Below are 16162 nucleotides of genomic sequence, written 5' to 3'. Positions count from 1 at the left end.
GGTGAGAAGAGCAGACTAGAGGCCCTGGTGTTGGACCTCAAGTGCCCCAAAGACAGCTGGAAGGGAAGTACCGCTTATCCCCAAGGCGGGAAGTATTCCTGTCCCCCCGTGGAGGCTCTGGGAGGTTGCCTGTTCCCCCAAGGATCCATGCCACGCTCTGTGTACTGAGAGGTCCCATGAGCCCTCCTTGGCTTAACTCTCAGACCACAGGTGGTACACTGATCCCCGGACCCAGGCACAATCCAAGCCCCTGACTCAGGCTGGGGTTTGAGCCCCTCCTGTGTCCATTGCAGAACTCTGGTGAGAAAAGCTGCCACGTGGCAGGCGCCGTGTGTTTCCCACTTAACATCCCCATGACCGACCCATGAGCCCAGTATTACAGCATTCCCACTCCCAGTGGGGGAACGGAGACTCAGAGAAATCCAGTCGCCCCAGGTCACACAGTGACCTGCAGTGTGGGCAGGGTTCAAATACAGTGGCTCTAAGCCACACCCTTACCATGGGTACCAGAACCACCCGGGGCCCCAGAGGGCCCAAGGTGACTTGTAAAACTGAGCCAGAAGCCACGGGCAAGTACCTGAGAGCTTACGTGAGAGTCTGTGGATGGTGGAGGCGGGCGGCCCCGCAGGTGTAGTTACTAATACGTCCTCCTTTCTCAAGTGCCAAATAACGAGGTGCTTTTGCCTTTGGGGACAGGAAACCCAACTGCCAGTGCTGTGCCAGGAATCCCTGGACTTCTCCTGTCCCCTCTGGCTGCCCTCGCCAGCCCTGGTCCCAGGTCACTCCCTCTGACCCCCAGCTTCCTCGCCTGGGCCCATCTGACTGCACTGTGCTCGTTTTCCAGGTGGGAGCATCAGGGCGAGGAGCGGGGCGTGCGCTGATGCTGACAGCAGCTGCTGGGTTTCAGAGAACTGAGATCTGAGCTGGGGACAGGGAAGAGATATGGGAAGGGAGGAGGGGGGCTGGCCTGGGGGGTGGAGGTGGCCCAGAGGACTCAGTTTCTGGGTCACTAGTCTCGGGGAATTCCCCGGTGCCCAGCGAGCTGCTTACCTGGTGAGTAACTGCTGCTGGCTGCCCACACAGGATGCCTGGCTGCAAGGGTACCTCCCTGCCACCCCCTGCCAATGGCCACTGCCACGCTGCCCTCTCCCCTGAATGCCCCGGGGCCCAGGAAAGAGACAGACAGGCAGGGTGCTGTCCCCCGCCCCCGCAACTCCCCCCTCCCCAGGGCTCTGCAGGGGGCGGCTGGTGATTCAAGCCCCTCTGAGCTGAGCTATGTCTCCTTCCTTCTCGGATGGGGCCGGGGGGTGAATCAGCTCCTGGGGGCGGTGAGGCCGGGTCAGCTGCTGTTTCTTCAACTCAGGCCTGGGATGGGGGTGGTCAGGGGCCAGGATGGGCTATAGGGAGAGAGAGCCCACCGCCATGCCACCCCCCGCCCAACAACCCATCTGATCTTCTTCAGGCATCCCGGAAGCTGGAGGCTCAAGTTTGTTTTGCTTCTGTTATCCATCAGGAGAGAATCAACAGGCTCCTCTCCTGTCCCGCATTCCCCCTTTAGCCCTGGAGCATGCCTGAGTTTCCTCATCTGTAAAATGGGGACAAGAACAGGGAGGCAATAAGGAGGAATGATGCTGACAAGTAAAGGGGCTTATGGGTGGCCAGACCTGCAGTGAGCCTGAGCCTACAGAGCAAACCCACAGCATAGATGCCATTGTACCCATTTTACAGATGAATAAACTGAGGCCAGGAGGTGGTCACTTCCTCAAAGTCTCTAAACTCAACACTGGCAGAGCCAAACCTCTAACCCGAATGTGACTGAGGCTGAAGTCCACGCTGCCAACCCACAGACTTCACGTCTTTTCGGCACAAGAGACTTGGCACAGATAGCTTTTGGAAACTAAAATGCTTTTAAAAAATACTTAGCATCTACTCTGATGTAACCCCGAGCCAGGTGCCTTCAGGAGTCCAAATGGAGGATCAGACCCTATCCAAGCACTCAAACAGCGAGGAATGAGTCTTGTTCCCATTTGAAAGGAGAACGGGCAGGATGAGGCAGATTCAGCCGGTCTGGGCTGTGAGAGGCCAGGGGAGGCTTCCTGGAAGAAGCGGCCCAAGTGCAGTCCACCAGTCCTCACTCCCCTTTCAGTGTGAGGGGCTGCCGACATCCATGCGGCCCTCTTTCGGGCCAGAGGCTGGGGGCCCAGGCCCGGTTCTCTGTGCAGCTCCGGGCGAGTGCCTTCACCTCTCTGAGCCTCAGTTTCCCTGTCGGAAAAATAAGACATCTGACATTCTAAGGCTTGTGGCTGGTGAGTGAGAATTAACAGAAAAGGAAGGGGCTGGTGGCTAAAGCGAGTGGGAGAGAAATTGCTCTGAGGGGCCCTGGGAGGCCCCAGGCCAGCCCTGGACTTGGTTCCCGGAGAAAGGAGATGAGCAGGTGGATGGCGCGGCCGCCCAGAGGAGCATCCCCCAGCCCCAGCCGTGTGGGCTCGAGTGTCCCCCTCACCCAAGGCCGGTCAGATCCCCAGCAGGCCCAGTGGTGCAGGAGCAGGACAGGCTGGGGATGAAGTCACAGCTGGAAGGGGCCGGGCTGGGGCTGCCACTCCAGGGTGGGGCCTGGGGTCACGACCCTGGGAGCAGGCGGCCAAGAAGGGAGGCTGCCTTCCGTGAGGGAGCTGGGGTGGGGGGGAGACACACACACACAGCAGCGCAGAGAGGGAGGGAAGAAAACAAACTCCAGGAGACCAAGCTGCCTGGAGCGCGGCCTGGGCTGCCGATTCCCAGGGACCGCGGCCACGTTGCAGGCGGCTCCGAGACCCTGCTCGGCCTTCGTCCCGAGAGGCCCGGCGCAGGTGGTGGCCGGACATGGACGGGAGAGGGAGGCTGGGCCGGGGGTGCCGAGGGGCCCGGAACACTTGGGGAGCACGGACCAAGTCAGGTACCGTAAGAGGGGAAACTGAGGCAGAGGGAGGGGGCCCGTCAGGGCGTGGGGGTGGTGGTGAAGTGTCTTGCAGACTCGGCCCCACTTCCTGTTTCCTGTAGGGTGGGGCTGAGATGACATGGCGTTCGGTGGGGGGTGTTTTAGAGGGCTGAGAGGGGGAGGTCTGGGTAGCCAGAGCCCGCTGGGAAGGAGGTTGGAGGGACAGGGCCCAGAAGGCAGCGGGGCAGGAAGGAGACTCAGGGCACCTAGTGAGAGACTTGGGGAACTAGAAGATCCAGAGATGGGGGCCTCAAATGCATTTGGGGGTCCCCATCCAAAGAGTCAGGCAGAGTCAGACGTCAGGGGTCTGGGAGACGGGGGGGGGGGGGGTGCATGTGATCCTGAGTGGTTAGGCCCCTGTGCAGGAGAGACTCGGGGTGGGGCGGTGATGAGAGGGAGGTGACCTGGGATGTCCTGGGGTGTAGACGCACCCCAAAGCAGGTGTCGGAGTGGGGTTAAGTGCCAGGCGGGGCCTCCTGCGGCCCCCAGGGGAGACACAAGGTGCAGAGCGGACAGGGAGGGGAAGGAAGGTCAGTGTGGGCCCCGCCAGCCTCCTCCCCCCGCTGGGAAGTGCCCGCTGGGACGGGCAGTTTTATCAGCCCCACGTCCAGGCCCTGCTGGGAGAGGGAGCGGGAGGAAGCAGTCTGGAGAGGGCAGGGCGTGTGTGGGGGGAGGGGGCATGGCAGCCACAGGAGGGCTCGTCCTGGCACGAAGCGGGAGGAAGGAACGCGTGGCTGGGCAGGTCCGGGATGTGGCAAGAGGCGGGAGCTGGGGGCACAGGGCTGGGGGTTGAGGGGGTTGGTTGAGGGAACTGGGAGCCAAGGAAAGGCTGCAGGCCTCCCCGGCCTTGGAGAACCAACTCTCCCGCCCCACTCACTGCTCAGGGTCAGGTGGGAGGGCTGTGGTGGATCCCAGGGGCAGGAGAATCTCCTGGGACGGGGGCGCCCCTGGCAATTTTTGGGACAGTGTGGCCCCAGATGTGTGCCTGGCTGGCACTCCCCGACCTCTGTTTTTTCTGCTTTGAATGCTTTTTAATGGGGAGGGGTTGCCATGCTCTTTCTCCCTAGTCCTCACCATCCCTTCCTGCCCCTCATTCATTTCGGAACCTACCAGCCACCAAAGACACAAGAATCTGTGACTCTACCTAAGAGGCTCCGGAAGCGCCTTTAGGGGCCATCACCCTGCTCTGAGCCCCAAGGGCCCTCCAAGCTGCTTCTGTTCTCCCCTACCATCTCTCTGCATCCCGAGGAGCAAGCCCGGGTTCAGTTGGCTAAGTCTCTGCCTCAAATGTCCTTTCAACATGGAAATGCAGGACCACCCTCCCCGGAAGGGAGCCGAGAGGTTAGGCAAACTCCAGACACACCACACTTTCCCTGAAGCTCCTCCCAGGGTCTCCCCAGAGAAGGCAGTCACAGTAGCCCCTCAGCTTTCATCTTGCCAGCCCCTCCTGGGCCCCACCGGTGGTCAGCAGCGCCTGCTTGCTGATGGCGCTCAGGAGGCTTGACTGTGTGGGACCCTGGGCAACCTGTCCCCTTGGGAGCCCCGCTTTGCCCGGTGGCAGCAGGCAGGATGGAGGAGGCCATCCTCGCGGTGGCTTCCAGGGCCCACGTTCAGTTTCGCTTTATTGCCGTCTAAAGTCCACGCCAGGGCCCCAGCCCCTCTTCCTGGAACCTCCTTCTCAGCCAAGCCCCAGCCTGCCTCCTCCCCACTGCCCCCCTCCAAACCCCTTGACCAGGGGGCTGCAGGTGTCAGCTCCCATCTCCTTGCCTAGCTTCAAGCCACCTCCCCAAACCCAGGTGAGTCAGGGTTGTCTGGGGAGCCCACTTCCCCAGGGGAGGGGGGACCCTGATGACTCGGGGACCCTCCCTCCCCTCCCCATCTTCAAACAAGTCCCAGGGCAAGCCGCTCAGGAAAACCGCAGGGTGTTTTGTTGAAGAGTTCATTATAATTTTATCAATCAAATTCTTAGAAGAGGGAAAAAGTCTGCTCTCCCCACCCTCCCCCCTCACTGCCCCCCCTTCACTCTCACTTTCTTCCATTCATAATTTCCTATGATGCACCTCAAACAACTTCCTGGACCGGGGATCCCTGCTAAATATAGCTGTTTCTCTCTCTGTCTTACAACACAGGCTCCAGTATATAAATCAGGCAAATTCCCCATTTGAGCATGAACCTCTGAAAACTGCCGGCATCTAAGGTCTCCTTCAAGGCCCTCTGGAGTGCAGCCCATAATGAAGGTCTTGGCGGCAGGTAAATCCACCCGCCCCCCGCCCCGGGCTGGCTTCCGCCGGGAGCCCCGGCCGCGGGCGCCGCGGCAAACTTGGGGCCCCTGGCGAACGCGAGCGGGACACCCACCCGCCGCAGACACACGGACACTTGGGGCGCCCGCGCAGCCGGGAGCCCGGGGCCGCCGGAGGCGCCGAGTAGCGGCGGCCACCGGGGGCGAGCGCGGGCACATGGTCCCCGCACCGCGCGCCCAGCCCGCCCGGGGCCCCGCAGGTTGGCGGGCCAGGCAGGGGGCGCCGCTGCCTTCCTCCTCTTCCTCCCCGCCGCTGCTCTTCCCGCTCAGCTTTCTTCGGGATTCACCCTCCCTCTTTTCTTTTTCTTTCTTTCCGCTTTCTTTTCCAACCGCGTCCCCGGCTGCTCCCTGGGAGGGGCGCCGGCCGCCCGAGCAGCTCGCAAACTCCGGCCCGGCACGGGAGCAGGTGCCGCCTCCATCTGCTAGAGCCCGGAAAGCTGTGGTCTGCGCTAGGTGAGGCCGGGGTGTGGGGCACCCTCGCCCCCCTGCCAGCCATCCTGGGGCCTGAGCCCTGCCTGGAGATGCTAGGAGGCACAGGGGACCCAGAAGTGAAGTCGAGGCTGCACTGTCCCAGCCGAGGAACGGGCTCCAGAGCGCCTCCCCTTCCTCCAGTCTCCTGGCTTCTCCAACTCTCACAGGTCCCCCGACCCCAGCCCTTGCCGCAGGATCATCAGGAACACAGAGGGGGGTGGGTGGCAAGCAGGGGCCCCCTGCCCTTCTTGGCGGGGAGGGGCGCTCCTGGACAGGCCTGGACAGCTCTCCCCTCTCCCTCTCACCTTCCACTTCCCTCCCTCCCCCGCCCACCTGGCTGCCTGCGCCCTTTTCCCTTTTTTTCTTTCCTGGTTGCACCATTCCCTCTCCCTCCCGAAGGCTCTGGGGGTGTCTGTGGAAGCCCAGGATTCTCCTTGTCCTAACCCGCAACCTGGGACAGGGACCAGTGAACAAGAGTGTGGGGGTGGGGGTGGGGGGTGGAGCGTGGAGGCCAGGAGCAGCGGGCAGCCGGGAAGGGAGGCTCTGAAGGATGCCTTGGCACTGGAGGAGGAGGCAGAGTTGCAGCCCTGGGGTGGAGTCCAGGGTCCCAGATAGGAGACTGGCCGTATCTGGAGGAGGACCACAGAGAAGCTGGGGAAAGGTGACAGGATCGGGGGAAAAGGGCCCAGTGAGCCCACATCACCGAGACAAGTTTGGGAGATGAGGGTCAGCAGAAACTCCCGCTCCCTGTGGGCCTGGTGGGAGCCTGCACTGGGAGACAAGAGCATGAAGTAACACAGGAATCTGGACCTTCCTGGGGAGATAAGGACTGATCTTTTCCTTGAGACCTGGGGCGTTGTCCCCTCCTGGCAGAGGCCTGGATAGTTGGTATCACTCTGAACCCGGTTCCCAGCTGATAGGAACAGCACATGTCCTGTCCCCTCAGGAGACAGCAGGGAGTGATAAATAGGGAGATTTAGCGATCTGGGGAGGTAAATGCAGGGACATCACCAAAATCAGAAACACCAGGTCTGGAGAAGAGAGAGCTGGAGCCTGAGAGGGGAAGATCTCCGCAGGACCAGAGTTGCAGCCTCTCCCCCAAGCTGGCTTGCCCACCACTGCCCGCCTCCCCCCGCTCCCTGCTCATGGCTCTCCACCTCTTGTCCGCAGGAGTCGTGCCCCTGCTGCTGGTTCTGCACTGGAAACACGGGGCCGGGAGCCCCCTTCCCATCACCCCAGTCAATGCCACCTGCGCCACCCGCCATCCCTGTCCCAGCAACCTCATGAACCAGATCAGAAACCAGCTGGGACAACTCAACAGCAGTGCCAACAGCCTCTTTATCCTCTATGTAAGTCTCCCCCTCAGGGTGCCGAGGAACAAGGCAGGGAGGGGCTGGGGTCTGCAAGCAGGGACCTTGGCTGGTGCGGCTGGTCAGAGGAGGGAAGGGTGTGGGGTTTTGTCCCACCACACCCAGATCCCCCCCAGCCTTCTCCCCATCCCTCGGCCGAGGCCCGGCCTCTTTCCCCGGGTGCCGAGGTAGATGGGGGGCCAGAGGCGCCTGGAGAAGAGGCGGCAGGCAGGGCTGGCACTTGTAGCGTTGGGATTGGTCCACCTGGTGGAGGGAGGCAGATGAGAGACAGAGAGGGAGGCGGTGGAAGGGACTGGGAGGTGCTGTTGAAAGAGACGGTGGGCTGTGGGTAACGGGGTGTGGAGCCGCCCAGGAAGAGGGTGAGCGCGGTGGGTGAAAGGGCAAGTGTATGTGGTGCACACGGCTGGAGGTGAGACCGGGTGTTTCCCTCCTCTCCCTTGTGGTCCTGATGAGGGTGCCTCCTTGCTTGGGATAGAGGCTGGATGCTTTACCAAGTGCATTCACGCCCACTGCTACTTCTGGCTCTTGGGACAGTCCCGAGATGCCTGCAGGGCAAGTGATTGGGTTCTCAAGCCTGTGTGTGTGTGTGTGTGTGTGTGTGTGTGTATGGGGGGGGGGCGACACTGAAGCCCAAGGGCTGACCACAGGCTGGGCAGCAGGGCTGGAGCAGCCGTCCCTGCCTCCCACTTCACCGCCCCTCTGCCCCTCTGCTCCTCAGTACACGGCCCAGGGGGAGCCCTTCCCCAACAACCTGGACAAGCTGTGCAGCCCCAACGTGACCGACTTCCCGCCCTTCCACGCCAATGGCACGGAGAAGGCCCGGCTGGTGGAGCTGTATCGCATCATCGCGTACCTGGGTGCCTCCCTGGGCAACATCACCCGGGACCAGAAGGTCCTCAACCCCTACGCCCATGGCCTGCACAGCAAGCTGAACGCCACGGCTGATGTCCTGCGGGGCCTGCTCAGCAACGTGCTCTGCCGCTTGTGCAGCAAGTACCACGTGAGCCATGTGGATGTGACCTACGGCCCTGACACCTCGGGCAAGGACATCTTCCAGAAGAAGAAGCTGGGCTGTCAGCTCCTGGGGAAGTACAAGCAGGTCATTGCCGTGCTGGCTCAGGCCTTCTAGACGGGAGGCCTTAGATAGTAGGGGACTCTCCAACTGTGGCCGTGGCCCAGAGCACCGCCAGACCTGAGTGGGGGCCCCTGGCAGACCCCAGGGGGGGTTCCTGGCCGGTCCACTCCCCTCCAGGGTAGGCCGCCACGATGCCGAGCAGAGCTAGAATTCCCAGAGGCAGAGTCTACATGTGGTGCCAACTAGAAAGGAAGGTGCCCCTTCTTCTGGGAGACTGCAGCCAGGCACGGGCTGGGTTTTGGCCCCCGACTTGTCCCCTCGGCCAGGGTCTTTGTGAGCAAACTGCACAAGTTGTCTTTGGCGACCCTGCAGGGGACAAGACAGCAGGGGTTGGGGGCACTAACCCGCACCCCCCCCACACAAGCAGAATGACCACCATCAGTGCCTTGGCTGACCTTAAACGGTCTGGTTGGAGCTCAGGCAGCCCAGAGGGGCTGGGATCCGGAAGGACCCTTGGCTCCTACAGGTATGGCGAGTTGGAACGGGAGCTGTGGTTTGAGATGCTGCCTTACTTGGGTGAGACTGGGGAGTTCAGGCCTACAGCTCTCAGGTGGAAGGTTCCAGAAGGAGGCCACTTGGCCCTCCAGGCTCTTGGGAAGGCAGAGAGAGGCCACATGCAGGCCGGGGAAGGAAGAGAGGCCCTGGAAAGGCTTGACGGGCTCCCCTTCCTTGAGCCCAAAGTCTGTCCTGCCATCCTTGCTGGCTGTGGGGTTTAGGGCCTGGACCTGGAGGTGGGGTGTGTGGGGGCAGGCAGGTTGGAAAGTCAGGTGAGGAGGTTCTGAGGGGATCCAGAGTCTTGTGGGCGAGGGTGTGCGGATAGAGTAGGTCAGAGTGGCAGCTCCCATCTGAGGCCCACTGAGGCCCCATGAGGTCACATAGAGGTATGCCAGGGGCACCAGAGGCCATCCGTCACTGGTCCCTGGGGCAGGGGGATGGTGGCAGTTGGGGTCAGGGTCTCAGGAAGCCTGAGAGCCGAGAGCGCCATGTGCCTGACTCAGCATGATTGTCTATTTATTTTGATGCCCTATTTATATTAACTTATTGGTGCTTCAGATGGCAAAAGTTCACCCCCCTTTCCCTGCTCCCCTTTCTCCAACGGAAATACTATGACGGCTCCTCCTATGGGAGCTGGGGGCCAGGCCTTCGTAGGACCTGGTCTGGAAGTCAAAGATGTTACAAGGTAGGGTGAGCCTTACGGGTGAAGCTCAGAGAAGGGTTAGGAGCTGAGAGCACTGGTCAGTCTGGGTGGGCGGCGGGCAGGGGACCCGACGGCAACCCCCACTGCAACTGTGACCGGCTCTGGGGGCCGTCATGTTCCTTGGCTCCAAGGGGCTCAGTTAACACTGCGTTCTCGGTGCCCCTGGGACTGTGCTGCTGGAGGCAACCTTCACGGTGGAGACAAAGGCCTGGGCAAGGCAAGCTGCCGCTGTTTCTTTTGCCCTGGCCACCTCTAGACCAGCAGTCGAGCGGCCCCGGAACCATCCTGACCAGCACCCAGTGAGAGGCGCCTTCTCTGGTGGCCGGAACACCCGCAGAGGGCGAGGGGGCCTGGCTGCCTCTCGGGAAGCCGGGGCGGCCCCGGGGAGGAGGCCCCTGCTCCGGGGAGGAGGATGAGGAGGCCCCGGGACGCAGACCAGGAAGCTGTGGTCCCTCCTGCCCCACCTCCCCCCACACCCTCACCCATGTCTGGGTTCCCAGGCAGGGAACCCGATCCTGTTCCTTTGTGCTGGGGCCAGGCGCGCTGAGCAACGCCCTCCGGTCTGGGAGCTGGGGCAGCTGCTAAGATCAGGGTTCTGGCTTCTTCTCAAACCCTGAGTGGGGCGGCAAGCCTTGCCGTTCAGCCGGCGTGATTATGGTACTTTCGCACTCACTTTGCACCTCTCTGTCACCTCTAAGCACTTTACCTGTGCCCAGTGCCCCTCGGGATGGCAAGGTGGGCAGGCAGCAGGCAGGACCCAAGACCCGGGGTTGGGGTTGGAGGTGGGAGTTGCCCGTCCCACTGGCAAGACTTTTGCGGCGGGTGGCAGAGCAGACCACGTGTTTTCCAACACTGTTTTAATGAGGGTCACCTCCAGCCTTGTCCAGGATCTCAGCCTGTTGTCCCCCCCATCACTCTGCTCCTCCTGTGAATGTTGTTCGAAAGGCTTGGGGCCACCTGGCCTCCCGTCATCTCATCACCCCTGGACACAGACTCCCGGCGCTGGGCAGCCTCCGAGGCTCCAGGGACCAGCAATTCACCCCACTCCCACCCCTCCCCAGGCCCGGCCCCGGCTCTGCCTCTCACCCCCCCCCCCCCCAGCCTCAGTGCTCTTTGCAGACCCCATCTGGCAGATGGGCACCCACTTTGCACAGCATCTCTGAATTTTGGAGCCTTTGTATGGGAAAAGCTTGGCAGGGCAGGAAGCTGTCCACTTCCTCCTTTATTTCATCTGCTGGTTTTGCCCTGCACCTGTATCCTGGGTCACGACCCCAGCCCGCAGAGGAGAGGGCAGCAGGTGGGACTGTCATTTTTGTTTTTTTTGCAGTTGACTGAAAGAATGGTATTGGGGACCTTATTTATTTAAAAAAGAAATTTAAAATGAGAAAGCACCACTATTTATTTGTCCCTCCTCCTCCTTGTCTTTGTCCCCCTCTTCTTGTCCCCTCCCTGGGGATGTGCCCCCAGATAGAAGTCCAGCTCTGCCCTGGGGCTCTTCACAATAGACATTGCGCGTGGGGCTGGAGGCCAGAATCAAGCGAGAAATTAGCTTCCCTTCAGATGGTACAGATGCCTTTTACTTCTGGATCCCCCCCACCTCCCCACATCCCCGCCCCCCGACCCCATACCTGGGCATCGCTCCCATCCACACAGCGAGCTCTGCGTGTCCTTCCCCGCTTCCCTCCCTCCTTTCTGCTGGAAAGGACTTGGCCTTGGGGGACAAATTCCTCTTTGATGAATGTACCCTGTGGGAATGTTTCATACTGACAGATTATTTTTATTTATTCAATGTCCATATTTAAAATATTTATTTTTTATACTGAAGGAATACTTTTTTTTTAAAGAAAAAAAAGAGAAATTAATAAAGAATCTGCTCTTGGCAAGCTTTCTGGATTGTATTCTTGTGGGGAGACGGGGCTGGACTGGCCGGTGGGAAGAGGGGGTGCTTCCACTGAGCCGGGGTGTCCGCATGGGTGGGGGCAGGGTAGGCAGATCGTGGGCACAGTCAGGACAAAGTGGGTGTTGCCAGGAGGCCTTGTCCGGCTCTCCCACTGGCACCCCTGTTTCTGCCTCACACCTGGGGACTCCCTTTCCCTGTAACCTTCTTCCCAGCCACCTGGGACCCCTTCCTTGGGGAACAAGAGAGTCTGGAACCGGATGGCTACAGATTTAGGGGCTCCAGAGAAGTCTCCAGGTGTCTCTTGGTCCTTTGCTCTGGGGTTTGGGTCCAGGGCCCCCCCAGCTGAGATTCCTTTAGGGATGTGGGCAGCTTTCTAGGGATGTTTGTCAACGGCAGGTCACGGGTAGGTTTCCAAAGGTGCATAGTACAGAGTTCATGCCTCTGGAAGCTCCCAGGCTAGTGGGACAGTGACTGAGTGTGTGTGTGCGTGTGTCTGTGTGTGCTCCCAGGCCAGTGGGACAGTGACTGAGTGTGTGCGTGCGTGTGTGTGTGCGCGCGCGCGTGCTCACTGATGGAAACGGCACAGAGAAGCCCCTGAGCAAGGTGGAGACGCCCGCACTGCCCAGCACTGCTCTGCTCCGTGCAGTGAAGGGCCCGGACTCGCAGCCACACTGGCCTCGCCTGGCGGGGATCCCGAAGGCCTGATCTCCGCTCCTTGTTAAAGGGCAGGTTTCAATTTGGCACATCTGGGTAGGGAGGGTGCAGATTCTTGCCGAACTGAAATCTGCCCTTGAAGAAGAGCCCAGGTGATCGAGTGCACCTTAAAGGTCAGGAAGGGCTGTCCTCCCCTCCTCCACCTCTCCCTCCTCCTGAGCCCGCCAGGACACCAAGATGCCAAGTGTGAGCCTCCCAGGGCCACAGGGAGGGGTCTGCCCAGAAGGGAGAGGACGGGGCCCTCTGAGAGCCCCCAAACCCGGGCCATTTGTGGGTTTTCCTCTTAAAAGTTCTGGTAGGGGCGAGGGGATTGGCTGAATCCCCTCCCCAGGCCACAGCCCTCCGCATCCCCCAGCTCTCCTTCTCTTGCAGGAGACAAGGTTGAAGCTTTTGGAAAGAAACCTTTACTAGAGAGAAACGCAGTGAACGCCAGAGCCCAGACAGGAGGGAGGTGCAGGGGCATCCGGCCCTCGGCGCCGTCTTGGGGGCTGGCTGGGCCCAGCCCCAGGGTCTGTCCTCGCCTCTGAGGGGAGTTCTCACCCCAGCAGAGGGCAGGTTTTCTGTTCTCTGCCCTGCCGTGCCCCATCCTGACCAGAGGAACCAAAGACGGTTAACTGGTCATCAGTGACCCTCCCGTGAAAGATGGAACAGCTGATGGAGGGGAGAAAGAAAGCACCCTCCTCCGCCCCCGCTCTGCTGGGAAGGCCGTGCCCTGAGGCCCGGGTCCTCGTGGTGCTGCTGCCGTGCGTGCGGTCCTGTGACCTCCCGCGTGAGCTCAGCTCTCCTATCTGTGAAACCGCAAGCGGGACAGCGGCCGATGTCATCTCTCGATCGACTTTGCAGGCCGCTGAAAGGCACCCATGGGCAGGGAGCTAGAGGCACTGCGATGAATCTGATGAAGCCGTGGGAGGAGATGGAGAAAAGAGAACCCAGCTCAGACCCTGGGGCCATCTCTGCTGGGGAGAGGGTGGTCCTCGCCCCAGGGAGGGCAGGAGTGAGTGATAACGCTGAGTCCCAGGCTGGGGACCAGGTTGAGGAAGTGGGGGGAGCAGGGCAGACAAACTTTCGTGGGATCGGTCCTCTGATGCTACCCTGAGCCACAGGCCTGGAGGAGACCTGCCCAGATAGGAGCCAGGGCAGCCTGGGTGCCCAGCTGAGCTTTCTCCCATCCTGGCTCTCAGGAGGTCAACAGGAGAGACCCTCTCCTCTCATCCCGAGAGGCTGCTGGAGGCGCAGTCCCACAAGCTCTGTGATGGCCCTGCACTTCACAGCTTACAGTGCATTTTCTTACCCGTCAGGAGATCCTCCCAACCATTCTGAGGATGGGACTAGATAACAAGTCCATTTTACAGATGGGGAAACTGAGGCCCCAGGAGGCAAAGGGACAGAGAAGACAGCTTGTTGAGAGAGGCTTTTTATATTTGCTCATCCTTATGATCATCATCTGTCCACTCACCTGGTGAAGACTCTACAGGCCAAGGCTATATGCCCAAGGAGATCGAGGGTTATGGGTGGAAGACTTTCCCAGGCCAGATGGATGACGGTGATGGTTGCACGACAATGTGAATGGACTCAGGGCCACGGAATTGTACGGTTAAATATGGTTAATATAGTATGTTTCATATTCTGTGACTTTTACCACAATAAAAAAAGAAAAAGGCTTTCCCCAGTCACCTCTGCCCTAAATTCAGACTAGGCGGTAAGGGGCCCATGTTATCATGCTAAGCAACCACATTTTCAGCCATAAAATTAATGTCATAATGAAAACAGTTAATATTTATTTCCTTATTTATAGTCCTCTTTGTCCTAAAGAGCACAGAAAGCATCTTACACCAGAAGGCACGTCATAAAAATACTGACAAAGAGGATCAACGTCGGAGTAGACAGAGAGAGAAAACGAAGTCTGCAGAGACAAAGAAAATACATGTTTCCCATCACGAGGGGCTGCATAATGGCCATGGCCGAGTCTCAGAGTTGGCTCTGAGATTCCTGGCAGCGGAAGGAAAAAGGGAAACGTGATCTGTTATGCAATTCTCATCGTTACAAAGGAGGAGGTTTTTTGAGCCTCACGGGAAACAGCCTATCCCGGGACTGTGTTCTGAAGGGGCTTCCTCCCTGGAGCCCCACAGGTGTAGTGGGTGATGTGATGGGTCCCACCTGCAGCGAGTGAATTCCTGGGGGCTGTTTCTGCATTGGTCTTTGCAAAAGCAAAGGCTCAGTATCTACTACTAATCCAGTGATGGGGTTCAGTGAGAGTTCCGGACAACACAGTTACAGACCACGGCCCTGACCTGAACCCAGGAGTGAACTGCTGGGTCCCAAGAGTGCCGAGTGTGCCTCAGAAGTTCCCCCATCCCCAGAATTCCCGAAAACATTTTATTGTATCACATGCCTACATCATCTAAGGGACCTCAGATGAGTTCCTTCCTCCTGGAGGATTCTGTGAGGCCAGAGTGATGCCTGGTGTGCATGAGGAGACGGGGCGGGACGGAGACGCTGTGATGAAGACGGGCGTTTGGGGGGTCCGTGGGCCTCCAGCCTCTCTCCCCACTTCCTCCCAAGGCCCCTGGACTCAGCATCCAGGACACTTCCCCTGCACCCTCCGCCCGAGCAGAGCCCAGCTTGAATCTGTCACTTTGACTTGGGGGAAGCACCGCCCTGCCCTGGCCGGGCTTCAGGGGCCAAATATTTCAATTATGAGGACGCGGTCAGGCCCTGCCCACTCCAGCCTCAGTGACGGCGGCGAGGAGAGGATGTCCCCGGCGGGAGCGGTGGGCGGCATGCGGGGGGAGCCGCAGACGGGAGAGGGAATGAGAGGCTGAGCAGACAGGCCCTCTCCGCTGGCTGAGAACAAAACCGCTGGCTGGGAGGAAAATATGTGTGAGGCATTCTTGCAATTCCAAGAGGCTCCGTCCAGCTCCTGCCCAGACGGTCAATGAATCAAAGCCCGGAGGGGCCCCTACCTGTCAGCAGGTTTTCTCCTGGCCCCACTGCTCACCAGGGCCCCACCTCTCCAGCCCCACCAGGCCAGCTGGAATACTCCAGCTCCCCAGGAGGACAGCTCTTCAAAGAGGAGTGATTCACTGGCCAAGAGCAGATGCGGGCAGCCCTCCATCTCCACCTGCCTTGGAGAGGGGACATCACCCACGGCAGGGGTTTACCGGTGCCCCCCTGCACCCCCGGGAACACACATCCACGTCGGAATCCCTGGAACCTGGGCAGTCGTGTCCGTATTTGGGAAAAGAATCTTCGTGGATGTCACTGAGTTAGGGATATCTCGAGGTGAGCTCATCTCGGGACTTTTCAAGTGAGCCCGCAGCGCAAGGACAAGCGATCTTATAAGAGACACACAGAGGACAGGAGAGGAGACCCAGGCGAAGGCAGATGCAGCCACACGCCAAGGAATGCCTGGGGCCACCAGAAGCTGGAGGAGGCGGGGCGGATCCTCCGCTGGAGCCTCGAGAGGGAGCTCAGGCTTGCCAACCCTTGATTTAGGACTTTCAGCCTCCAGAACTGTGAGAGAGGAAACTGTCCAAGCCACCCAGTTTGTGGGAATGTTACAGCCACCCCAGCACACTCACACACCCGCCTACCCCCTCGAAGGAGCCCTGCGTTTTCATTTTGCAAATCACGCTGCCGGCCCTGCCCGACTTAGCCCTCTCCGCTGACCTCCCCGACGCGGCCGCCTCCCTCCCTCTGGCTGCGTGGCGTGGTGGTCTGTTAAAGGTCCCGTCTGATCATCACAGGACACCTTTGCTCTGGCTCTTGCCTTTGTCGAGAACGCCCTTCCTCCTTTGCTACGTGGGAAATTCTGGTCCTCCAAGGCCCAGCTCAAATGGCACCTCTTCCATGAAGTCTTCCTTGACTCCTTCAGTTTGATGGTCCTAAGTCCATTTTAGCTCCAACTGTATATTCACACAGGGCTCCAGAATTCACCAGACTCTTCCTTTATATGATCATGTTTCACAAGGATAATGATACCTACTGTTGGTTGTGCACCTACTATGCACAGAGCACGCAGTAGGCACTTTACATGGATAATAAAAATAATAGGCCCGTGCTGGGCACTTAACCATGTTACACTATGTAAAGCGAGGC

General features: G+C 59.8%; 1 protein-coding gene across 2 annotated transcripts; it reads left to right on the top strand.

The window, feature by feature from the left end:
- The first annotated feature begins 2706 nt into the window (after positions 1-2706).
- On the top strand, positions 2707-11331 carry LIF (LIF interleukin 6 family cytokine). 2 transcript variants are annotated; one of them, XM_069557035.1, is made up of 4 exons: positions 2707-2935; positions 5107-5227; positions 6918-7096; positions 7836-11331. In XM_069557035.1, the coding sequence occupies exons 2-4, from the start codon at positions 5209-5211 to the stop codon at positions 8244-8246; spliced, it is 609 nt and encodes a 202-aa protein (XP_069413136.1). In that variant the 5' UTR covers positions 2707-2935; positions 5107-5208; the 3' UTR covers positions 8247-11331. The 2 variants fall into 2 exon arrangements, with proteins under 2 accessions (XP_069413136.1, XP_069413135.1); XM_069557034.1 differs by lacking the exon at positions 5107-5227 and having other exon boundaries at positions 2752-2935.
- The last annotated feature ends 4831 nt before the right edge of the window (positions 11332-16162 follow it).

Source organism: Ovis canadensis, chromosome 17 (assembly GCF_042477335.2).
Source record: "Ovis canadensis isolate MfBH-ARS-UI-01 breed Bighorn chromosome 17, ARS-UI_OviCan_v2, whole genome shotgun sequence".
In the NCBI taxonomy this organism is placed as follows: domain Eukaryota; kingdom Metazoa; phylum Chordata; class Mammalia; order Artiodactyla; family Bovidae; genus Ovis; species Ovis canadensis.
The sequence above is the reverse complement of the archived record's forward strand: the minus strand, read 5'-3'. Positions and strand labels throughout refer to the sequence as shown.